The sequence below is a fragment of the Mixophyes fleayi genome, chromosome 1 (assembly GCF_038048845.1).
Source record: "Mixophyes fleayi isolate aMixFle1 chromosome 1, aMixFle1.hap1, whole genome shotgun sequence".
Taxonomy (NCBI): Eukaryota; Metazoa; Chordata; class Amphibia; order Anura; family Limnodynastidae; genus Mixophyes; species Mixophyes fleayi.
This window is the reverse complement of record NC_134402.1, coordinates 388,780,062-388,806,271: the sequence shown is the minus strand read 5'-3', so window position 1 is coordinate 388,806,271 and position 26,210 is coordinate 388,780,062. Positions and strand designations below refer to the sequence as shown.

The 26,210-nt window shown below is 38.0% G+C and overlaps 1 protein-coding gene across 5 annotated transcripts in view; it reads left to right on the top strand.

The window, feature by feature from the left end:
* The window catches only part of EDIL3 (EGF like repeats and discoidin domains 3), a 557,778-nt gene that overhangs the window by 320,654 nt on the left and 210,914 nt on the right, over positions 1-26,210 (top strand). For all 5 annotated transcript variants that reach the window (XM_075180505.1, XM_075180499.1, XM_075180492.1 and 2 more), the window contains one exon: positions 18,223-18,336. In XM_075180505.1, the coding sequence (XP_075036606.1) occupies positions 18,223-18,336 (114 nt within the window). The remainder of the gene's footprint in view (positions 1-18,222; positions 18,337-26,210) is intronic.

Below are 26,210 nucleotides of genomic sequence, written 5' to 3'. Positions count from 1 at the left end.
AGTTCATAGTTTGGATATTCACAAAATATAGTTTTTCCAGTCGAAATAACACTTCCACCTATATACACATTTCAAAAAATATACTTAACCTAGATCAGTGTTGGTGTTTTCACATACTGAGTTCTTTGTGTAACTTATTTAATTGTATTAAACCTACTAATGAGTGTCTATTTGATACTTTTTCACTCTATTATACTCTATTATTATTATATTCTACTTCTATTATGAACCATATTATGGGTGATTGGTTACTCTTCAGTGTTATATAATATGCTAAATACAATTTATAGCTTATTGATCTTGCATGCTATACACCTTTCCATGTACACTCAGATTTTTTTTAGCTGGGCTCATCGAGCTAAGTGTATTCTGAGTATTGACGTGTACTGTGTATGTACCTGTACTGTCATTTTGTTTTAGGACACTGTGAACCAGGTGACATCAATACTACAAATATAACTCATGTTTTTGGGATTTACATCACTGCTCTTGATATGTTACCAAATATAAAGATATGTTTAAAAAAATATTTTCCATATATTCATTTCACTTCATGGTTATCAAGAGGGGTAGTTTTAAGAGAGAGTTTTGTTTTCTTGAAATATGTTAACTCTCCGTAAAATGTATATTTTGTTTGTGAATTAAGATCTAATTTTACAAATATTCACTTCTGAACAGAAAATACTTTATATGATAGGAATAAGTGGAATCAGATGCTTTAACACATTTATGGACTTTTGGCCCTTTGCGGTCCAGAATGAAACAGCATTTTCTTTTGAGATTATTCCTACGAGCTCACTGTGCATAACTCTTCTTTGCATATACTATGACTCTGCCACAATTCTAGCAAATTTAGAGGATTCACAGGAAGGGAACAGGAAGGACTGTAAGAGCAAGCCGGTCCACCACAATCAGAAATGTTAACAGCTTCAAACAACAGGCAGAAGAGAGGTCAGGAACGGTCCAGATGAGAAAACACAGGAAGCAGCTACAAGATGCACATGAATGCTGGAGTACAGCTATGGAGCCTAATAATGTCAGCATATTGAATTGAGGGGTTTCTGAGTTACATCAAGCACAAGCTCCAAAATGTTAAAGAGCTGCACCTCCCTTGCCATCCATAGTGGAGCAACAGTGCAGGAGCCGGCACAGGGAGCAGAGAGGAGAGCCAAGAGAGCACACTGGACATCGGATCCGGCAAGTGACATCTGGGGGTAAATGTATCAAACTGGGAGTTTTCCGGCGGGTTTGAAAAACCAATCAGATTCTAGCTATCATTTATTTAGTACATTCTACAAAATGATAGCTAGAATCTGATTGGTTGCTATAGGCAACATCTCCACTTTTGAAACCCGCCGGAAAACTCTCAGCTTGATACATTTACCCCCTGGACTCCTGATCCAGCGAGCGACTTGTTCTTTGTAAACTAGGTTAATGGCTTTTCCAGTCACTGTAGTATGAACTGCACTGAAATGTAGAATCTGTTAAGGATAGTGTTTACCTGACAGAGACTTAGTTGTTTGTTTGGGTGCGTTTGATATGTAATTTCTATGTGTGGACAGATATCAGTGGTATGCGTTGTCTGACTTAAAGTCTGCTATTCCTGGTATGCTGATCCATGCAGAGTTGTCCTGTGGTAGTTCAGATTTGTGTGGATGATGAACCGATTGTTGATTATAATCTCTTTATTCGTGTTGACATTCACTGTGCTCTTGCTGCAGTTCCTCCCTTTATCCCAACTCATTTTGCTATACTAGTCTGTCTGACTACTAGACCCCCTGACTGAAATTCCTATATTCACTTCAGTTTTGTCATTAAGTCTTTGTCCTGTTCTATTCTCTGGCTAAGTCTGATCCCTTTCCTAAATTCTTAGGTCTACATACTCGATGTCTGTCATGATGATATTTACTTCTACTTACTGCTGATACACTTATGGTCTCACTGTAAGTGTGCTGACTGTCAAATTGACAGATCATTAACATCTGACTGACTAACAGTTTCAGTAACATATTGGTTATTTGACAAAATATATTAATTACCTGGCTATTAGAGGAAGTATTAAATAACAAATTGACAGTTATGATTCTTATATTGACTAGCAAACTGAAAAATCATTAATGTCTGACTGGCGGCCATAAACGGACTGGCTTTTTGATAGACGTTCACTAACTGTCTCTCACTGTTTCTTCTGTCTTATTATTAAACTCTATTTCTTTCCTCCTTCCTTAATTTCTCAACTTTTGTATTTATATTTTGACTATCTAGGTTATATTCATACAATTTCACCTATATTCTCTCTGTCTTTCCCTCACAACTATTCTCTTTTTTTTTTATTTTTTCATGTGAAACTCTTTCTTTCCTTTCTGTCATTGTCTATCTCTCCATTTTTAGCAGGTATCATTATACCACAGTGTAACAGGAAACATAAAGGGCCTGATACATTAAGGAATGTAGGTCCATTTATGTGGGGTATTTTGCATATTTTTGCTGTGCGCATGCGTAAAACCGAGACTTGGACAAAGTACGTAATTCATGTAAATGACACTTTCGACTGCCTTGAAATGCAGAACAAGGCCGTTGATGGGGAAGACTAAGTTAGGCTATGTACAGTAAGAGCGTGCCAAGGGAGAGTGCTCGCAGATGCACCCATTTCAAGCTTTGGGCATAAGGTACATGTTTTTCAGTCATATAATTTGCACCGGCTACATGGCAGGTATAAGTGCTGATTCCCTTTGATGACAGCCGTGTATGCATGCCTCAACAAGTGTATGGATTTATGAGCAACTGTAAAAATTCATTTCATTTACAGTATGCATCAAGAACACCCTAATTAATGTATTTGAGGTAAAATAAAGCTTTTTTTTATATTTTCCTTAATGATTCTATCATTAACAGGTGACGATAATTGAACACTTTTGTCTGTACATTCTGCTGGGACTTTATATTTTAGATATGTATTGTTTGTATCCTGCAGTGTCACAATACAGCAAGTGCCATATATGCAAAGCATACCTACACCCGTATTCAGCAAGAGACGTTTCTTGAGATCGGCTTGTACTTGAATACCGACGTGCATTTGCTCGAATTACATGCACTTTTTAAAACACAGAGTACGTTCATTTAGCGTTTCTTAATTAATCAGGCTCTAAATAAGTTTACTTTATTTTTTAAATCACTGGTATTCTATGAGTAGTCTTTTACAAGGTTACAACTTTAAAATATGCTTATAGTCATGTTGAGTGATCATTTGTGTTCTAGGAAGCAATTGTTTTAAAGGCATTGTCACAAAGACAATTTATCTATTGAAAGAATATATGTCAGTGCAGTGCTGTTCTTCTGGCTGAAGACCTGTTCTTGTGGATGAAAGCCACTCACCTTTTTTAGGCCAGTTGGCTAAGCTTATTTTCTAGGCTGAACTATGGCAAGAAGGTTCAAGAGTGTTGAATGGCTGCATATTGTTTTCCTAACACTATTTCATTATTATTTATATTATTAAGAATATAAAATATAATTTATTTACCTCCTTAACTCAAAGCCACATAAACGTATACCTGTAGTCGAAAGGATTTGTATTACCTAGGGTGGGTAAAAATGCTAGGCAGAAAAGGCAGCTACCTTAGGTGTGCAGGGTAGCTCTGTGCAATGAATCTCCTTCAATGATGCTGGAGGTCAGGTTGAGATGGAAGGTTCAAAATGGGGGCGATAAAAGCATAAACTGACATGGAAAATGTCTCTGAAGTAAAACTGATCACATTTTAATGAGGGACATTTAAATGCGATATTATTTGAATACAAATTGAATGTACAAACAAGCTGTTTCACTCCTTAGCCAGTGATTTCACAGTAACACAGATGAAGGCATTTTCAACTTCTTGACCTGCATTAGATCCCAACAGATTACTGTCATAAAAATTTAGTAGGCATTTCAATTGTTTGTTGATATTTTACTTTTAGTATTTAGCTATAAGTTTCAAATGTGGGTTTCAGTGGTCTTTTAATGTGTTTATATATTCAAATAGAATTATGTAGAAATACTAATGCTGTTCTATATACTTACCTATAACAATAACAACAACAAAATAAGAGCTAATTAACATATTTTTACACTTGAAATCCACTCTGCTCCAGGAATAAGTCAATGCTTATAGCGAATAAAATGTCATACCACTGAGGCTGAAGCTAATTAAAGTTCATCAGAAGTTAAACTAAAAATGAAGGTGGAGATGATGTTTGTCAAACCATTATGGAATGTAAAATGTCATAAAGTACAAAAAATAGAAAAGTACACACTCAGAATCATGTGGAACCACAGACACTGTGCACTTACTCATTTATAAAAGTGCTTCATTTCACAATGATGTCATTAGTTCCTAGTGACAAAGGCTGTATTCTCCTAAATATTGGTTAAAGTCGCTACCTTCTCTGTATGGTAGTAACAATAACATATTAGTAGGCTGCATTCTTATAAATAGTGGATTAGCCCACAACATGGCAATAGGTACACTGTAAGATGGGTACAAGAACACCAAACAGACATCCCGATTTGTTGAAATAATACCTATGACAATTGCTTTTGTCACACCTGTTACTTTATCCTTCCTTTCTGACAGATTTATAGAAAACATACTATCCGACTTTTGAAGAATGATTTCAAAGAGATTATGCAAAGGACAACTTACCTTTCAGAGTAGGCCTGTTCTGTGCTGGCCAAGGGGTGTGTCATGCGCAACCAAAGAGCGTGTCTATTATTATTTATATAATTGATTATCATTAAAACAACTCCTATCTTCTAAATACTTGCACTCTGTTAATTTTAATCCCACATGTCTCTTTCCCCCTTTTACACAGACATTTTCCTTGTTCACATAGATTCCATATTTTGTAGAAATACCCCCTTTTTTCTCAGACATGCAAGTTTGCTCAGATAAATTTAGTGATGCCAATCCACTCCCCATGAGCTTACTCTGTTTATCTGAGCATGCAGAGAAGAGCAGAACGGGGGTCTCAAGAGGATGGACAGGCACTGCCAGGCACTCCTCATCCTCAGAATCCTTATCATGGCCACAGCCATTGCAACGACGTTTATTTTTGCCACTGACCACCATGATCTTTTTCACTCCTCACTCTTCTGCAGCAGGTTGACATGTTGAGGAGGAGGTACTTCAATTCAATAACTAAAAAAGTAGACAGTGATTGACAACTGACTTGCTTTGCAGAAATGTACAGTGTGGATTGTTTGATTCATGCTCAGGAACAGGGACAGCTATGTCAGAGCAATTCAGTCTCAGTTTTTTTTAATCTGCATCAGGGGCCTGATTCATTAAGAATCTTAACTTAAGAAACTTCTTATTTTAGTCTCCTGGACAAAACCATGTTACAATGCAAGGGGTGCAAATTAGTATTTTGTTTTGCACGTAAGTTAAATACTGACTGTTTTTTCATGTAGCACACAAATACTTGATAGCTTATTTGTACACTGAAATTTAAAGTTGATATTTGTGTGCTACATGAAAAAACAGTCAGTATTTAACTTATGTGCAAAACAGAATACTAATTTGCACCCCTTGCATTGTAACATGGTTTTGTCCAGGAGACTGAAATAAGACGTTTCTTAAGTTAAGATCCTTAATGAATCAGGCCCCAGCTCAATGAAGACTGAGACACAAAGGGGTTACGCCAGTTCGTAGCTAAATGATAGGCTGATAGTTTACCTAACTAAATAGCTAACTCCCAACTCTGTAGGTGATGGGCCCACTGTAAATACTCATCTGTTGTTCAACACATATGTTTCTTTTCTTTATGCATTGCACAACCACATACATACCCCCATCCTTCAGCTATTGATTTAAGTGGAACAGTCCTGATCTGAGGGGACTATCCCACAGGGCATGACTTTTGCCCCAATTCCAGAACTGTGGGTGGTGTGCCCCACTGGTGGTTGCCTCTTCAATGCCGGGCACACCAGAGTCAGGTCTGTGGAACATTGTATGGAGTGCTGAAAGGAGAAGGGAACAAAGCTTGGAATGGCACTGCACTTTGAAAGTGCTGAGCATGCCCCTGGGAGACATGGCACAGCTCGCAACATGGCCTTACTACGTGTGAGCACTGCCGAAATGTGTTGTGTCATGTGCACAGAGTCCCAATTAGTAAAATGTTAAGATGTATGCACATGTATGGTGATACCAGTGAACCTACATATATGTAACTTGTAGATTTCAAGGTGAAATTTCCCTATAAAAGCAATGGGACATGAAATACCATTGCAGAAAACAATTTATAAATTTTCCACCATAGTCCTATAGACTGTAAGCTTGCGAGCAGGGTTCTCTTACCTCTCTGTCTGTATGTATTACCCAGTATTGTCTTATTAATGTTTGTTCCCAATTGTAAAGCGCTACGGAATTTGCTGGCGCTATATAAATAAATGTTGATGATGATGATGATTTTAACTTACTGCACATGTAAACAAATTGTGCCTTATATATTAAATATTTAAAGCCAGGAATGCCTTAGTTAAGTCATACATAATGCAAGCCAATTTAATTTACCTTTTGTTGTTCTGCAGAGGGATTCTAGAATAATAAAGACATTCATTACACAGTTTGTCAATCTGCTGGCAGAACATAAGGAGAAAAGCACAGATTGAACAAACGATTTTCACCAGGGTCACTGCACTGCTGACCAAGAAATGGCTCCTTTTACTTCATTCATTTGGTTCTATTTTCTGAAGAGACTCAAATCAGACATGGGGTAGATTTACTAAACCTGTGAAATGTGTTTTTTTTTGCTCATAGCAACCAATCAGATTCTAGAATTATTTTTTTTTAAATGTACTAGATAATTGATAGGTAGAAAATGATTGGTTGCTATGGGCAACACTTTCAATTTTCCATTTTAGAAGATTTAGTAAATCTACCCCTGGTGTTGGCTAATTGAACTGCCACACGCTATAGTGCATAAAAATTACTTCATGAAGCTTTTTAAGACCTATTTTAGTGAATTAAAATAACAGCACAACATTGTTAAAGGAGACAGTGACTTGAAATATACACACTTCTATTTTCTGTCTCTCATTAAAGTGCACGTGTCAACAACACACACAAGAGGCAACCATTTTTGCAGCCCCATAAACTAAGGTGGCTGGACCCAGGGGAGGGGCAAATAGCAAGAAAGCATACTGAGATCAGGGCAAGGAATAGGGTGGTCAGGGGGAAGTGGGTGTCCAGGGAAAAACCTTAAGTACAATCCTGAATGTTCTAAATCTTTCACAATAATAATCTCATTGGTTGCTATAGGTTAGAGCATGTTTGTGCACATTGCACTATGGAATATTCAATTTTAAGTAGTGGATTTTATTTGTGTCTCTTTTATAGATCAAGGGTTCTTAAACTTTTTTCATCTACAATAAACTATGGGGTATATTTACTAAACGGCGGGTTTAAAAAAGTGGAGATGTTGCCTATAGCAACCAATCATATTCTAGCTATCATTTATTCAGTGCATTCTACAAAATGAAAGCTAGAATCTGATTGGTTGCTATAGGCAACATCTCCACTTCTTCAAACCTGCAGTTTAGTAAATATAGCCCTATGTCTCTATATGAGCTTTGAGATCCATTGTAAATGTGTTTGTTACAAGTGTACTTGTACTAAATCAAATCTGTTACTCATAAAAAATATAATGACTAGAACCTTTACAATCTAATTATATTTTAAATCAAGTATGTTTCATTGATTTACATATATTGCAAATACACAAAACAAACAAGAAAACACAACCAAAAACAGCAAAACAAAAGACCATCTACATATATATCGAGTGTACATAGTTGAGACATTGAGGCAATAAGAATTTTTTGCACATCAACTTCATCATGATATGCTGGGTCATAGTAAAATTTAAGCATTTTAAAACAAAACAGCAGTGCTGTTATCAATATATATCAATACTAATTATTTTAACATGATTAATTATTAATATTTATATTAATTGGTGGTATATAATTGGTTTGCATTTTACATGCTACCCATATTTTAGGTCCTGCTTATAGGTTGAGAGTGACTGTGCTCTCACTTAACATCTTACCAATGTTATTCACCTTATTTTTATGAAATTGAGTTTATGTGGTGTTCGTGAATTTATATCATAATCAATGTGTTTTAATTTGTGTCTGGGTGTCTGTCAAAATCTGTATACATAACTTTGTGGATTAAAATTGTGACAGATCAATGAATCATTTTATCTTCTGAAAGGCCAAGAGGCATACATAAGGAACTGGTGTATCCAAAGCAATGTCAGTATAACTGCACAGTGTACTGTAAAAAAAATAGAAATCACTATTTATATATTAACTTGTCTTTATTATCATGCATTGTAGAAAACAATTGGAAATACTGAAACATGATTCTGTGTAATATTTTATAGGATTAGAGCAATAAAGTAGAATTAATTGTAAATGATCAATTAGTAATAAGGAAAACATAATATGGAGTATATTTAATTGTTTAGAAGGAGCAATAAATCATACATATAGAAGTTGTCTGTGGTGATAGAGCCGTCACATGCAGACCAGGCTGAATAGAATGGATGGATATGTACTATTATTCATATGAGAGACAAGGGACAAGTTTGTAATGCATCTCATCAATTATACTCTTTATTGATAGTGCTGCTGTATTTTCCCATTGACACAGAACTGTTAATATACTGAGACACTATTGTTTTATTCATTTCTTTGTAATTTACCTGTCAGGTTGATGGAGAAAAGGAGTAATTATTCATGCCCATTTACACACTTTACTTTGGAATTTATAATTTAGTAAACAACAATGTAGCCAAAATTACTCTATATATTATTTATGAAATATTTACCTTTACCTCCAGCTGTTTTTAGTATTTTCAAGTTTTGGGATAAACTAATTCAATGTCCAAGGTAACACCTTTCTCCCACTCTAACCTTTCCCTTCCTCTTTTCTCTCTCACGATAAAAGATATATGGTTGTATTCAGTATCAGACTGGAAATCAACACATTATTTATTTATTATTTATTTAACATTTATCGGATACAAAAACCATCACACAAAAATATCCTGGGTTCATTCATACAGGATCCAGGTATTTACAATAGTTGTTTGATAATTTTGTACAACAGCAAAACCTATAGAAAGGCCTGGGTAGGGCTTAGGTTATGGGAGAGAATAGGTGGGGGATGCGGAATCTCCTTGTAGATGGGTGATATGTTATGTAGCAAAGATATTATTCATTAGTGGAGTTTTGTATCTGAGTTGTTTTAAATGTCATGCAGCTTGGTAGTTATGTTGACAAGGATAGGAAACCAACTTATACGGGGGTATTAGTTTGAAAGGACTGCCTTTTTTGGAAGATCCACGCTCCTAAGCCTAAATAAATGTGTTTTTGTTATCATGCAGATGGCAAGTCATTTTTTTCCCAAACAGGCTATAAACTAAATATAAGAATTAAGAGAGGAAACGTGGGGTGGGTCTAGAGATTTCCATTATTTGTCGATTAGGCATTTAGCTTCAGATAAAATATTGGAGGTCAGTTTAGCAGAGTGTTTATCTGCATTCCTGAAGAGTGTAGAATAGAAGAAAAGTCCAGGTGTCTATAGAAATAATACACGGAACCATTTATTTCTATAGCGCCACTGATTCCGCTTCTGTACAGAGAACTCACTTACTTCAGTCCCTGCCCATTGGAGCTTACAGTCTAATTTCCCTAACACACACATCCATACACACACACACACAGATAGACAGAAACTAGGTTCAATTTTGATAGCAGCCAATTACCCTACTAGTATGTTTTTGGACTGTGGGAGGAAACCAAAGCACCCAGAGGAAACCCTCTGAGGGAATTAAAAGAATTACCTAATTGCAATGTCCTGTGTAATCAGAGAAGTAGTGCAGAGTGAGGCTGCAGTAGATGTAGTTTAGTCCTGGATGTCTGGCTAGCATGGACTAATTATGTGGGAAGCTATGTGGGGGAGTTGGTGGAAGTGTTGAATGAAGAGTAATAAAGGACAAGTGATGGAGTAGCTCAGTTATTGCAGAGTCATGAGAGAGGAGAGTGGTTAAAAAGTCAGTACCATTTCTTCCTACTTGTGATGACAGACAAAGCCTTGAGTAGAATTGAAAGTACAATGAAAAGATAGGGGACTGAAATAGCTGTAGGATGGGTAGGGAGTGGCTGAGCAAGTAGTACAGTAGGCTGATTAAACAGAGGGGATTTTGCAGGGAAAATAAACTGACAGATAAAACAAACTTTCAGAAGCTCAGTACAAAAAAAGAGCAGAGTCCAAAACAGTCTTCTTGTGGTGTAAATCTTGTAGCCAGGGATAGATGGAAAGATCAGGAATAGATTATGGAGTTTCAGATGAATACTGACTATTGTCCTTGTGTAGCTGTGGTAATAGGCATTATGTTCTTCTCCTGTTTAACTCCGATATAACTCCAAATTATGCTTTTTAAACTTTTTACATTTAGAACTATACACATAGAACTATACACACTAGCTATGCAGCCATCACTTGGCTTGCAGCCATTCGACATTGAAAATATATGGGTAACAAACACATGTGATCAGTATATATATATATAAATATATATATATATATATATATATATATATATATATATATATACATAAACTTGGTTGTATATTTTGCAAGCAGTAAGCACTTGTGGAAGTGCTGCTAGGTGCTCTAAAAGCAGGAGGGGCGTGGGACCCATCTCTGCACAGTGTGGTGTGAAAGTCCTACAGGCAGGAGGGGTACTAGTATGTCTTCCCATGAAGGGATGTTGCATGCGGGGAAGGAGTGGCTGAAATATCTATGAGTGGGCAGGCTGCAAAAGAACTTGCTCCTATGTGTGGGGTGATTGTTTCAAATTTGTGTCTTGTGTTATTCCCCCCTTAGCGCCTTATAGAACATTTCTTTAACCAAACCATCTACCTCCAGTCTTATTTCAACTGCTGTCATTTCATTTTTTCTGTAACTGATGCTCCCAACAGTTCACAGTCATCAGGCTCCTTTCGCATTAACTGGTTCACAGATTGTATCATCTTGCAAATCGGCATATCTGTTTGTTACGGCTCACATCTTTTTTTGTTTTCCACTTTCCAGTTTGTTGCCCTTGTTGCCGGGTGGCTCGGTCAGTGTTCTGTGTGGGTTGCACTGTGGTTTACTGTGTGGGTTGCTGTGTGGCTGGCTCTGTGCTTTGCTGGCTGTCTTATGTTTGCTGAGTAAGAGGTGTCGTTGTCACAGACTCCTCTGCAGCACACAATCCTGCCTCAGATAAGACAGCTGGCTGTGTAATAAAAACAGAAATTTGAATAGTTAATATAATAATAGTTACATGTATTGATTTAACATTACAACAATCTTTCTCTTGCAGTTCTCAGTGGTGTTTGAGGACTGGCAAGTTATTGTCGAAGAATTTTGTCAAATTTTAAAATTTCCCAAATTGAGGTGGGGCCACAGATGGCAAACATGTAAGAATTATGCCACCCTCTAAGAGGGGGATTCAATTAGCTGCAAAGTGTCTCACCCACATTCAAGAGACACTTTGTGGCAGAGATTTTGACAGAAATCTCCAGATATCTACCGTAAGTGCCAGCAATGTGCACCAGATAAATTCCCCCCTAAAATTAGATCCTATTCCTATAACTATAAGAGAGTCTAAAGCATTATCCTGATGGCATTGTGGATGCAAAATATGAATTTCTGTTCACGGATATTGGTAAAAATTTTAAAGTGCCAGTTGGTGGGGCATTGGAGCAGACTTGCTTCCATGACAAACGTAAAAACAATGCACTTAATTTACCACCACGCACCGAAATACAATTAGGATTCGGTTTTGTATTTGTAGCTGATAAAGTCTTTGCGCTGCACAATAATATTTTACAACCTTAACCCCAAATAGTCTCACACTTGAAAGGAGGATCTTTAATTACCGATTATCAAGAGCAAGGCGAATAGTGAAAAATTATTTTGGTATATAGAGTAATAGATTTAGGATTTTCCATACCCCATGAGACTGCGCCTTGAAAAGTTAGACAAGGTGGTGATGGCTTGTTGTGTCCAAAAAACTTTCATAGGCGGAAAAGCCCCAATGTGCGCAGCACACCTACTACTATGGAGTATACTCTGGAAATTGAGGAAGTGTTGCGGTTGACACTACTGGAGTCTTCCCAGATGAGAAATTCCAGCAGAATGGCAAAAGTAAACAGATTGCTGTGTCCTGGTAGAATGACATTTTGTAATGTATGTACATTGGCACTGTATGTTATATTGAAGAACTAATTGTCATCTATTTGTAAATAAATATTTTGCGCATTAATTACTTTGTATTTTTACTTACTATTCCATTTGCCGGTATGTCTTCTGTTTTTGGAGGGGCAGGTAAGAAACTACGGTCCATCTGGGGCATGTTGTTAGCCGATGGTCTTGCAACTTCCTGGTAAGATGTGAACCGCAGAAGATCAAATACCACAACCTGAACACATACACATCTTTAGCCCCTGCCCCTGATCTTTTTAAGGCCTCCAACTTATTAACTTCCTTTTTGAACACAGTCCTCCTGTTCTGAATCTTCCCTTTTACCCAACCTACAGTAGCCTCAGGATAATGGGAAAGGCTATCTCTCACCATGTCCTCATAAGCCAAGATCCTCTTCTGTCTGTTGGAATAATCTTTTAACTTTGATTGCACAAGCAGGGATGGGACCTGTAGGCCTCAATGAAGTCTTTCATCTGAAGTAAGAGACAACATAATTAATTTAAATATACACACCCAGAAACCCATCACTGTTGGAGGAACTATTGACACACTAGAGAATTGACACAACATCATTCCATAGTTTATAGAGATTTTTAGTCCGTCTATAAAAATCAAATCAAACGATATGATGTATTTTGGAAAGCTATAACATGATCGTTGGAGCACACACAGTAAAGCAATATCGGACGTAACAGTCTTATATCGTGTGATTGTCATGACAATCGGGTGAAAAACCTGTAGCATGTACCCAGCTTAACCCCAAAGCACACCAATCACATGTCATGTGAGTTTACCTGAGACATGATCCAGTCAGCCTCATGGTATCTACACTGCTGAGCTGTGGCTCGGATGGCTACATCAATAAAGAGAAGTCTGTAAACTATGAGAATTTCTGTAGAATCCTGTCTCTATGCTCATTCGCAGCTAACTTTAATTCAAAAGTACTGTATGTATTGTGGAGAGGGTAGCTGTAGGTATGGCCTGTGATTCCAGGATTCAACATGATCCTAAGATCCAAAATAAAATAATTCTGGCTAGTGGCTAATTTTAATAAATAGACAAAAGAGCAATTGTACAGGCCCCATTAGTAAAAGAGTCCACAATTATATAGATATAAATCCTGGATAGAAGAGGCCTTTTTTTTCTATCAGTCCCCTGTTCTCTCAGACAACAGACCACTTGTATCAATGATAGGTATCAAAGAGAGGTGTTACTTCTTTGCAATCAATTGCTTGACCATGGCAATCCTAAATCTGAACTTATCCCAAGCTTAGCCGACCACTAATCGAAGCCTAAGTCCTGAAGGTATGCCATGCACAATCTGTAAAACTCCTGTTAGAACTTACCCCATAGAATTCTACAATTATAAGGAATCTTCACACAGCATAATTTGTAGCTCTAAAAATGTATTTATTGTGGACGTAATTTGCTCTACATTATGTATTGTACAGTATAGTATATTGTGCTGAGATACTATATGTTGCTCAGTATTTTCCGTGTCCATTTAGCAATATATATTGACCTATAAAATAAAATCGGAGTTGTTAATTTTTTTGCCCAGTTGGTAATATGCCAGTGTTTGTTATCTTTCTCCAGAAGATAAAATGAAACCCCACAGAGAATTATGGCAGAAAGGGTCAACAATTCTACTGCATAAACCATATAATAATCATTTCAAAATAGCTCACCTTGTTATAGGAAAATTTAATTAAAGAACATTTTTCCTGAATGACTGAGTTCAGCAATTTGTGAAAAACACTTGTGATAGAACTAGCCAATTACTTTAATCTGGTTCAATGGAGATGATGATGGTATTTTTGCCCTTTAAGTATATTTTTACAGTGCTAAATTACATAGCATATATCACTCTAAAGAACTGTGAATTTCTAACTACTTTTATTAAAAGCAATTAAGCATAAAGTCAAACATAAGTGGTAACTAAGGTAATGTAACTACAAATATGATGCGGAGGAATAAATATATTTATAAGTATTTCCAGCCCACAATTTCCACTCTCATGATAACAGGTTTGTAGAAGAACTCTATAATTAGGAGACAATCACTACGTTGTTTAATGTGTATTCACTATATATGTTCGAACTTTTGCATGAGATATAATCTGCATAAATAGCACACAGTGTTCTCTGCCTTATTGATGACACCTCACTGCAATTAGAGATGGGTGAATTGTTTCAGCATATTTAAAAATTGTATGAATTTTAGAGAGTTTCTCCTTGGACTAATTAATTTGCACACCGGTTTTGCTTTGCCAGATATTTTCAGAATAAATACTGTCCACTGAAGAATCGGGACAATCACAGTGCAAAGAATGTAAAGAAGCTAATCAATAAGTATCAACAAATGTCACACGTTTGCAGTGTTATGAAATGAGCCTACAAGCCCTCTACACAAGCTAAAATCAACATTTCCAAAACTGAACTCATTGTCTTTCCTCCTCCCAGCCTCCCATCCCACCATGACCTCTCCATTGTCGTTAACAACACCACCATCTCCTCTGTCACCCAACTCCGCTGCTTGGGTGTCACCCTTGACTCCTCTCTCTCTTTTGCCCCCCACATTCATTCTCTTGCCAAAGCCTGTCGCTTCCAACTACGCAACATCGCCCGCATCCGTCCCTTTCTCTCTCAGGAGACCACCAAAACCATCATACACGCACTCATCATCTCCAGCCTGGATTACTGCAACTTCCTCCTCACCGGCCTCCCCCACTCCCCCCTCTCCCCCCTCCACTCTATACTCAATGCGGCCGCAAGACTCATCTACCTCTCACGCCACTCCTCCTCTGCCTCCCCTCTCTGCCTTGCCCTACACTGGCTCCCCTTCCCCTACAGAATTATTTTCAAACTCCTCACCACCACTTACAAGGCTCTCTCCCACTCTACTGCCCCTTATATCTCTAACCTCCTCTCCATTCACACTCCCACCCGCTCCCTGAGCTCGGCCAATGACCGCCGCCTCTCCTCCACTCTGATCACCTCTTCCCATTCCAGAATCCAGGACTTTTCCCATGCAGCCCCCCTTCACTGGAATGACCTCACTCGCTCCATCCGCCTCTCTCCTACTCTGTGCTCCTTCAAACGTGCCCTCAAAACTCACCTCTTTCTCAAAGCCTACCAACCATCCACTTAACCCCCATCTCCTCCACTCATTCTCCCCTCTCTCCCATTCCCTCAACTGGCTCCTCTTGTGCCTGGTCTGTTTAACCCTCCCTTAGGATGTAAGCTCGCTTGAGCAGGGCCCTCTTCCCTCCTATCTCCTTACCCGTTCTTCTGCTCCGTGTCTATTGCATCTGCCTGCCAGGAGTTTCTGAAGTATTGGTACTTTTGTTTATTGTTCTGTACTGTTATACCCTGTATAGTCTACTGTTTGTACTATGTGCGGCGCTGCGGAAACCTTGTGGCGCCTAACAAATAAATGATAATAATAATAATAATAAGAGCTACAGTGTCAATCACTCTAATAAATAAATAAAAGAGCTATTCTCTTAAGTGATCTACGCCAATCCTCTTTATATTCGAAACCACAAAGAAATAAAATACAGGAGCAGAACTCGCTTTTAGACACTCTATACAATTCTCTAAACTCAATTAGGTCTTAAGTATTGCTTATTAACATATAAAAATACATTTACTGAAAAAAATAAAAAATAAAATCATACAGCATATATATCCTGAATCAACAGAGCTCTGCCAAATCAGAAGGGTTTGTTTCAAATGAACTAAAGGATCTTAGCTGAATACAGTTTAAACATGCAATAAAGGAATTATAATTGTCTCACTCTTAAAGCAATGCAATATCGTTAATGATTTTACCTAGGACTGAAAGTCCTGATCTGCATGCCAATTCAAGCGTACACACTATACATGTTTTACAAGATTTACCTTTAGATTTGTCCTCTTCATCTGTCATAACCATTGGCTGAAAAGATCGTGACTCTCTAAACTCTATGGAGATCTGCAAACACACTTCAGAATTGGCATGACATCGTTCCATCATTTATAGAGTTTTAGTATGTTTATAAAATCATTCAAATGATACAATCAGCTTTGGACCAACAAAACATGATCGTTCGAGCATAAACACTAATGCATATCAGAGCTAATGGTCATTTATCGGCACGATAATCAGGTGAAAAACTTGTAGTGTGTACCCAGCCTTACTTACCCTGCAGCAGTCTCTTTATATACTGAATTTACTCTGCAGATATCAGACTGGTATTTCAATAAATGAAATATACTTATCTCCATGTCTCTATGTAGCTCCCGGCACTTGACAGTGTTTTTTTTTCGGGGAAGGCAAATCTCCCTTTTTAATCCAAGCATTGTCCCTTTTGACCTTCAGTGTACATGGCGGCCACCTGACTTCCAAATTTAGCCGTGCATCAGATGGTCTTTTTGGAGAGGCAGAAATTGATATTTAACTCAGTAGCTATTCCAATCTCTGATAATCAGTATACAGTCCTTATTTGCCCTCCAAGCTTCGCTCCTCTCACTCTTGCTGATGTGTTTCATCTGAATTCAGACTTTTGCGAAATATGTTCTATAGCGACAAGTTCTCACTATATAAACCCTCTGCGTGTTACTAATTGGTGCATTCCTCCTCCTTCATTAGTAAACTGCTGTGTTATTGCAATCCGGCACATATATGTCTAGAGCTTAAAAACATTTCAAAACAATAATTATTTATATAGCACCAAACATATTACACAGCGCTGTACAGAGAACATGTAATCATTACATCAGTCTCTTACAACCTAATTCCCTTAAATACAGTGATGTGATGTGTGAACAAGTTCTTCAATTCAAGACAAAATGACTTGAATCACAATGAGGTAATTAGTGTCTTAAACAGTGAGTTTAGCCAAATTATAGGCTTAAAGAGGTGCTTGTTGAACCTTCAATAAACCAGATTTTGCATCTTTTATAGTAATTTCCATATATCTAAACATTTGTCAAAGGATATAAATGTTTTAATACATACTTGTTAGATTTACACATTGCACCTTCATACAAAAATCACTTACAAATGTTATTTACACCATATCATTTACTCAATTTGACCCATTTGTGTTTTTAGTTCTACGGGATCACACAGTTTTAGAGACAGAGAACCTCAGAATTTTAGTTAGTCAGTGTGGTCAATATATCCATCTAGAGATCATTGTAGTGACTAGCATGTGAAAAGTTGTATTATTATTATAACAATTTGATTTTCATGATCTTCTGCCGTCCCGCCATATAAGAGACTTCAGGGGGTATATTTACTAAACTGCGGGTTTGAAAAAGTGGAGATGTTGCCTATAGCAACCAATCAGATTCTAGCTATCATTTATTTACCACATTCTACAAAATGACAGCTAGAAGCTGATTGGTTGCTATATGCAACATCCCCACTTTTTCAAACCCAGTTTAGTAAATATACCCCCAGGTGTTCTTTTAAAGGTACAACCAGAGCCAACTATGTGGCTTAATAGGTTCCAATCTACTTTTAAAGATTTCACTTTAAAGGAGAAAAGACAACTTTACTTTAAATCAAGGCACCCATGTGAAGAAACTTGTTTAAGTCTATAACTCTGTATTTTACTTTTCTTCCATCTGGTTCCCAAGTGCTAATCTTATTCATTTACAGTAAGTGCATAGCAAGTCTGATTTCTAGTAAAATAATCATAATAAATTACAAATCTCAATGAGCATGAACCATTTCTGTTCAGGCAAAATCAGAACAAATGTTAGCTTTATCAAAGCCTCGTCCAATTTACAGAATGTTGGTCTCTCCCTCTGTCATGAAAATGTTTACAATCTGTTCTAAAGTGTGTGTGTTTAAAATATTCATATAGTATGTATGTGCTTAGAATAATCATACAGTAGCGTTATCATAAAATAACATGCTATAATGTTTTCTACAGATGTAAATGAATGTGAAAAGCAGCCATGTAGGAATGGCGGAATTTGCACAGATCTTGTTGCCAACTACTCATGTGAATGCCCTGGTGAATACATGGGAAGGAACTGCCAGTACCGTAAGTAGATCACTCACTTTATCATGTGTTTGATATAATTATACCTACAAAGCTTCAATGTGAATAGCCAAATGTATCAAAAACATTCATTTCCTTAGACATAAGGGTCATCTTTTGTACGGATTCAGCTTTACAAACATGAACAGGCTGTGAATGTGATTTATTTTGTAAAAAGCCTGTTGCTTCTGATGAATAGAGGAGATATCATTCACACTAGTCTGGTGTCTACTGAAATTATTATCCAACTGCTCTGCATATCAAACATAACACAATCTACTCTGCAATCGGTGCTACTTTCATGATAGGGACCAACATCTCACATCTATTTTTCTATTACTATGCTAAAGCAAAAGCTTATTTGCTAATCTTCAGCTTACGATTGTAATCTTTTATTGATCTGTTGTGCTGTTGGAAATGTTTTAGTTTTATAGTTAATTCAATGTACAACTTTACATATAGAAAAAAAACTGTTTTCATTTTCATTTTTACATTTAAGTTTTTGTTTTTACCAACTAAGTGAAAGGTAGAGGGAGGAAAATGCAGACAAATGTTACATCTATCAGACTCCTTACCCACTGGTATAAAAAAAAAATCACACTTTTCTTAGTTTTTTTTAAAAATCTAGTAAAAGCATGTAAATGGATATGGGTTTGGAACCTATTGGTTTCAATGAACTCTCCTTACCCATTAGCTCTAATGTTTTATGAATGCTTCCTTATTTATTTAGCTGTGCAAGTGAGTGCACTGGGGTTAATAGAGAGTTGTCCACTGCCCCATACCATTGCCTGCTTTTCTCTTTCACTGTTTTTATTTTCTGCTGTGTTTGTATGTATTGTGATTGGTTTTAACCTTTTTTCTGTGGATTTGGTTACATTACAATGTATGCCTTGTTGCTCATTGTCACAAATGCACTCTCAGCATCCATGAGTTTGGGTGTTTACTGTATGGGGTTACACCTGATTCCAGTGCTCACTCTTTCTCCTGATTCCAGTGCTCACTCTTTCTCTCACCTGTCACATAGGTTATAGATTTGCTAAATCACCTCCAAATAGCACTCACGCACCCAAACATACTTAGGTTCTGCCACCACCTATTGAATGACAATAGAACTAGAGACTCTTCCCCTCCCACCCTCTCCATTACTATTGATTCTACCATTATCTCCTCTTTACCCCAAGTCTGTTGCCTGAGAGTCACCTTAGACTCCTCTCTCTACTTCACCCCTCACATTCAATTCCTTGCTCAATCCTGCCACTTCCATCTCCGCAATTTAACCCAGATAAGACCCTTCCTTTCCTCTAAGGGCCCCAAACACTCTCATCCATGCTTTGATTATCTTCCCCCTTGATTACTACAACCTCCTCTTCACTGGCATCCCCCATACCTGTCTGGCTCCTCTTCAGTCCATACTAAATGCTGCTGCCCAACTCAACTATCTCTTCCACTGGTCCTCATCAGCATCCTCTCTGTCGTCCTACACTGGCTTTCCTTCCATTTCAGAATTATCTTCAAACTCCTCACGCTCACCTATAAAGCTCTTTCTAACTCTACTGCTCCATATCTCTCTCTGCTACCTCACCTACGGTAGGCCAGATTAACCCTAGGGCTAACTGGGCTACAGCCCAGGGGCCCCGGGCATCCAGGGGGCCCTTGAAAGTACTAAGCAGCATTATTGATCGGTCGGGGGCGGGGGTGCCCCTGGCGCGATCAATGCTGCTTAGCACTTTCACTGCGGTCCTTCCCCGGCACGCTGTAGTCTCCTTACTGAGGAGATCTCGTGAGTCTCACTCTCACGAGATCTCCTCAGTAAAGAGCGTACAGCGCGCCAGGGAAGGACTGCAATGCCAGGAGAAGGAGGTAAGTGCCTTGTGGGCAGCTCAGCTCACAGGGGGGGGCTCGGGTCATGGGGGGCCCTCACGGGTAAATGGACGCCCCCTTAGCCCAGGGGCCTCCACTCCCTTAATCCGGCCCTGCACCTACCATCTGGTCACCACCTCTCATTCCCGCATTCAAGACTTCTCCCATGATGCCGCCCCTTCTCTGGAATGAGCACTCCCATTCTATCAGGCTTCCCCCTAGCCGGTAAAACTCAAAACCCATCTGTTCAGAGTAGACTACCCCTCATCCATTTAACCCTGCCCTCATCCAACCCTTTTCTCTATCTTTTTTTACTTACCTTTCTATACCTTGGCCTTCCTACTACTTGCTACTATGCTACTCCAGCCTCCCAATGTTTTCCTCCCACATCCCATCTTGCCATTCTGTATCTCCTGTCAGTCTCCCACTCACCTTTAGATAGTAAGCTCTCATGAGCAGGGCCCTCTTTCCTCGTGTCTTCCTCCTCCTATTTACCTTTGCCTTCATCCCTCTGCCTCTTCTCTCCATTTCATCACTTGACTCCTGCCCCTATCTTTCCTTTGATCCTTTGCCTCTGCTTCTCCATCTCTGCCCTGATCCTGCTAGTGGTGCCCACGCTAATGGGCACAGAGCATGGGCTCAACCCCTTATTCTCTCCCCATCCCCCTCATAAGAGGCTATCGGATTCGCTATAGTAACAAGGACAAAACGTATTACATTTTAGATTTAATATACAAAGGTAGAGGGAATTTGGATATAAAAAGAAACAGATAACAATGAACATACAAATAATAAATGCATAACAGTTATAGAAATAAATGGGATAAAATTACAGAGAATACAAAAAAAAAACCTTACATATGATAATCTGTATGCATGGGGCAGGAAGAAGAGATGGACAGTCCTCCAATTAGATTGTGGCCTCAAAAGGTGACAATCTGCCCCTTCATACACAGGCTTTTTAAGCAAACTGAAATGGGACAGCATTCAGAGGGGCAGTGTATATGCGAATGTGTTGGAGGAAATGTCCCCTGGGTGTCAACTATGGTTTGCTCAAAAATATTCCAAAAGTTTTGACCTTTCGTTACTTTTCTCAGACATATCTCAGAGACATAACTCACCCTTCAATACACAAGGCATAAGCTCCTGCACATGTACATACCAAATATGATGGAATTACAACAATATCAAATATCATTCCAAAAGACATGTGACTACTGTGGTTTCCCTGTATAGTTAGTATTTATACCTTACAACCCTTGTGCATTTTTGTTCCCTGACTACAGAGTGGCACACTGATTTCCCAAAATATGAAATATGAAAGCATGTTCTTTGAAGTTAATATTTCTATATACCTGCATGATAGCCTTCACCAATTGCATTTGGCTTACAAAGTTCTCACCTAGGGTGGTACTTTATTTTTACATTTCCTACTGAAAGGAAGTCGGGTCTAAGTAGAAAATGGCATATAGGATCATACAATGTATATATTATGGTACCTTCCTGACAGAATGTCTGCTGAACCTAATTACCTCCCACTAGGCTAATTGACCAAATATTTTATCTGAGGGGAAGTCATGTACCTACCTATATATTAGTGTAATATTTACCTGGGGGGCTGACATATAATATTTTATTTGGGACCCTGCTCTGATACTCATGTGCATAAAATATTTTTAGTTACAATGCGAATACTAAAATGGATTAACTTGTAGTTATATCAGTTGCTTCTTTCATGTCCTTGATTCCCACCCACATAATTTCTGTGCTTAAGGGGAAAATACACCCTGTCTTGTAGGGTTTATTTTCAATTACATGGATATTGACATATAAGAGCATAAAAAAAAATAACGTTTCAGGATATTTGCATTTGTGCAAAGTAGAGATGAGTTAATTTTTCAAAACAGATCTGCATCATATCTGCATATTTTTGCAGCCCTACTCAAACCACACCACACAGTAAAGTAAATAGATCATCGTCTTTCCAGCTCTGTTCTAAACTATACATTTATGAATTCACAAATACAGTGTGGAATGGAATACTGCCGAATGGCAAAGCAAAAGTACAATGCGAAGACTGAATCACAGGAGCTTTTCACCTCTAGTATGACCTATTCTGTCGTGACACTTGATTTGCAGAAAATGTTGCCACTAATTCGCTTATCTCTAGTACAAAACTAATTCTAAAGATGTAAATAGTACATCATGTCTCTTCTAAAAATATAGTGGCCAGTTTTCTGTAGAATATGCTATTTTTTGGGGGTGTAATGTTCTTTTACACTTATTGCTTTGTTTTGAGGTGACCTTCCCTTAGTCACTGTGAGTAATTATGTCCTAAATTAGTAATTGTATATCCCAGATGTCCAATACAGGCCTGGCTACAGTATGTTTTTTTTGTTTCAAACTAACCATATACTGTTGTAACTGGGCAGTTGTCAGCAGAACATAAAAGGTGGGCTAAAATGTCAAGGAGCACAGTTCTTAGAAAACGTTTTGTTTTTTTTCAAAACATTGTAATTAAATAATTTCAAACATGCTGCCTGATGACAATTGCTATAAAGCATCATTTAAACTTGAATAAACTAGCTAATACAATAGAAATAATTTCCTAACATATGTAAAACAAAATTCAAGATAATGTTTTTATCTTTGATAGAACACGCTTGGTAAATTCTAATGTATGGCTGAGTGACTATTAAAGTCTCAATAAACTACTACAAATTATTCAAAAACCTCTAATTACAAGCAGTTCAATTGTTCGGGTGTTTGTCATCCTCATCATCATCATCATCATCATCATCATCTGTTACTTAAACCTGCCCTAACTACCAGCAAATAAAACACTGTTTCAGTTGTATCTTCAACTACTTCCCAATTTGAATCGGTAAGCAATTGCTTGAACATGTCCTAACTGCACATTGCCTATGTTAGAACACCCCTTCCCTCCATCGTCCCGTCTCTTCAGATGTAAGAAGTGGTAAAAATTTGCAGGTCTAAATATCTGCGGTAGCTTATGTTCACTTTCTGAGCATGTGCAGTGTGAAAATATACATGCATGAAAAAAGAAAATAGATCGTAGCCTCCAGATACACTACGCAAATTGCCATATGTCTCACTCTGAATCAGGCCTATGATGTCTTTCTATTAAAGACCCTTCAAATGGTTACATTTTACAATGCCCACGATGTTTTAAAGATCCTCATCATCATTTATTTATATAGCGCCACTAATTCCGCAGAGCTGTACAGAGAACTCGCTCACATCAATCCCTGCTCCATTGGGGCTTACAGTCTAAATTCCCTAACACACAGACTAGGGTCAATTTGTTAGCTGCTAATTAACCTATCAGTATGTTTTTGGATTTGGATTTAATTCAGTGTATCCTACAAAATTATATTCAACATATTGTGATTGTGATGTTATTTGTTCTCTATACAAAAAACTGACATCTTATTTTTATGTGTTCATTTCCCATCTAAAGAATGTATTGAGATTATTTTCATAGTTTGTGTCAATTATAGAAATTGTGCTAAAAATTAACTCTAAAAATCTAAATGATACAGTTTATGAAAATATTGTTAATATATTGTTTTCTGTTTGTATCATTTAATTGTTGCTGTAGTCGGTGTGTTTATACAGATCCCTAAATTTTATTTATGGAAATTGGCAGTTGGTTACAGCATCTACCAAGTGGGAGGCTGGTTAGACGCTGTAACAAAGTGAGAGACTTGTCTCATGATTATGTGGGGAAGTGTCAGGAAGCAAGCAGAGGTCTGCTGCAAGGTGGGCTCGATCTCACACAGTATGATGGTAATCAAGCAAGGCTGGAATGCAAGAGGAATGACAATTAGACTCTCGCAGTCTCTTCCCTGATCGGAGTGAATCCTAGCAGGAAGTCCATAATGCACGAACATTTTCTGCCATAGGGTGTTCTGTTGTAGCCCTCTTGTCCTTAACTGGGTAGGCTTGGCCATATCTATTGAAATGATCAGTTACTACTAGTATACCTAGTGAAATGATTAGTTACTTCTAGTAGATAGTTTTCATTTTTACATTTAAAGAACCTTACAGAGATTTGTTTAGTGAAAAGCAGAGGGAGAAAAACTAAGACATTTTCGTAGTTTTTAAAAAAAATCTAATAAAAGCATATAAACGGATATGTGTTTTAAGAATGCTTCCTGCTTTATTTATTCTTTTTCATTGCAAGTGAGTGCACTGGGATCAATAGAGAGTTGTCCACTTTGATATGGCTCCACAGAAAGTCAATATATACTAGTTCTAACAGTCCATCACTCAAAATGTTTTTCAAGGGCGCTGCTTTCTCAGATAATGTCTTTCTTATGATACATGTTTCACAGGTTTTACAGCACTTTTCGATCTATGACTCCATTTTGTGCCAATAGAATCGATTAGCAATAAGTTTGTTTGTCTTATCAACACCCAAATAGCCATGTTGATCATGCAAGGCATTTAACAGTGCAGCATCGTGTTTCGTGGGCAGTCCCCTCAGTCTATCATTTCTGCAACTGGTTTCTTTATAGAGACATCCACCTCTAACTGTCAAACAGAATCTTTGTCTGTGCAACAGGACAGCTTCCTCTGTTGTACCTTCGGCCCTAACCTTTCATGGTTCTTCACCATCGAATGCATGGCTCCTACAGACAAGTCTTCCTACTGGTCACTCTACAACTGCTGCTTACTGAACCTATTAGATCACCGAGCTCCAGCTGACTAAGCTAACAATGTTGTTTAGGTAACACTGCTAGTGTACATCCCAATGTAGTAGCACGTTCACTTATGGGTGGTACCTCCATTTTTCCCTTTGGCACATGCCTGGGACCTCAAACGTGGGCACTTTCACCCATTCTTCCTTAGACGACTGAGCCTGCCTCTCAGCCAGTCTATAGAATGCATCAACATCGACGTTACCCTTTCCAGGCCGGTACTTCAATGTGTTGAACACATGGATGTTTGTCCCCACAAAAACTTTCTTTCCAATGCCAACCACTTCTATTGGAAACTTGTGGCCAACTGTGATGTATCCCAGATATGGATAACTTCATTCCTTGAGGCCCCAGATGGTCAACTTGGACTACAGGTGTACCTCCATGTCAGACAGATTCTACCAAAAACACTCTTGGATTCCACCTATTAGGACACCTTCGGGCTATATGTCCTACTTGGTCACACGAAGCACTTCCTCGGGTTACCCCTTCTCACTGCTAGACTGGAAGGTGTTGAAAGCGTCAACCAACAGTTTTTGCTGGTTCATTGTGGCACAAATCTAGTCCTGCCTTTTATCTTTTTGTACCTTTGGCTTTTACTCCTGATCCTGAAAGTATCACTGTCTGGGGCATTATTTTTTGTCTTTACTTTGACGTTTGTTGCTATTACCTAACATCTTGTACTTGTTTCTTTCAGTTCCCTTGTGTTTGTCTTCTGAACTGCATTGCCTGTCTTGTGCTTTTTCACTATCATCACCATCATCAACACTTATTTATATAGTGCCAGCAAATTCCGTAGCACTTTACAAGTGGGGACAAACACAGTAATAAACAATACTGGGTAATACAAACAGAGAGGTAAGAAGACCCTACTCCTAACCTTACAATCTATGGGACAATTGGAATTAGATACATGAGGTTAAGTCTATATATTGCATTTCGTTCCAGCAAGAGTGCAAAGGGAAAAAGTGATATGTATACTATATGATCCAGTTACACTGCAATGTTGGTCAGGGGGTCAGAGGGTTGTTGTCTTCGGTGAATTGTGTAAATGGTGGTAATAGGGCAAACCAGTGAGGTTAAGAGGGTGGTTGAGGAATGTTATAAGGTTGCCTGAAAAGGTGACTTTTCAGAGAACGGTAGAAGGTTTGTAGACCATTGAAAAGTCTTATTGTGCGAGGGAGAGAATTCCATAGAGTGGATGCATTCAATTAAGTTCATATTCCATCCCTGGATTAACCCATGAGTGTCTCTTTGGGCAAAAGTAGATCCATTCCTCATCAGCACTCCCTG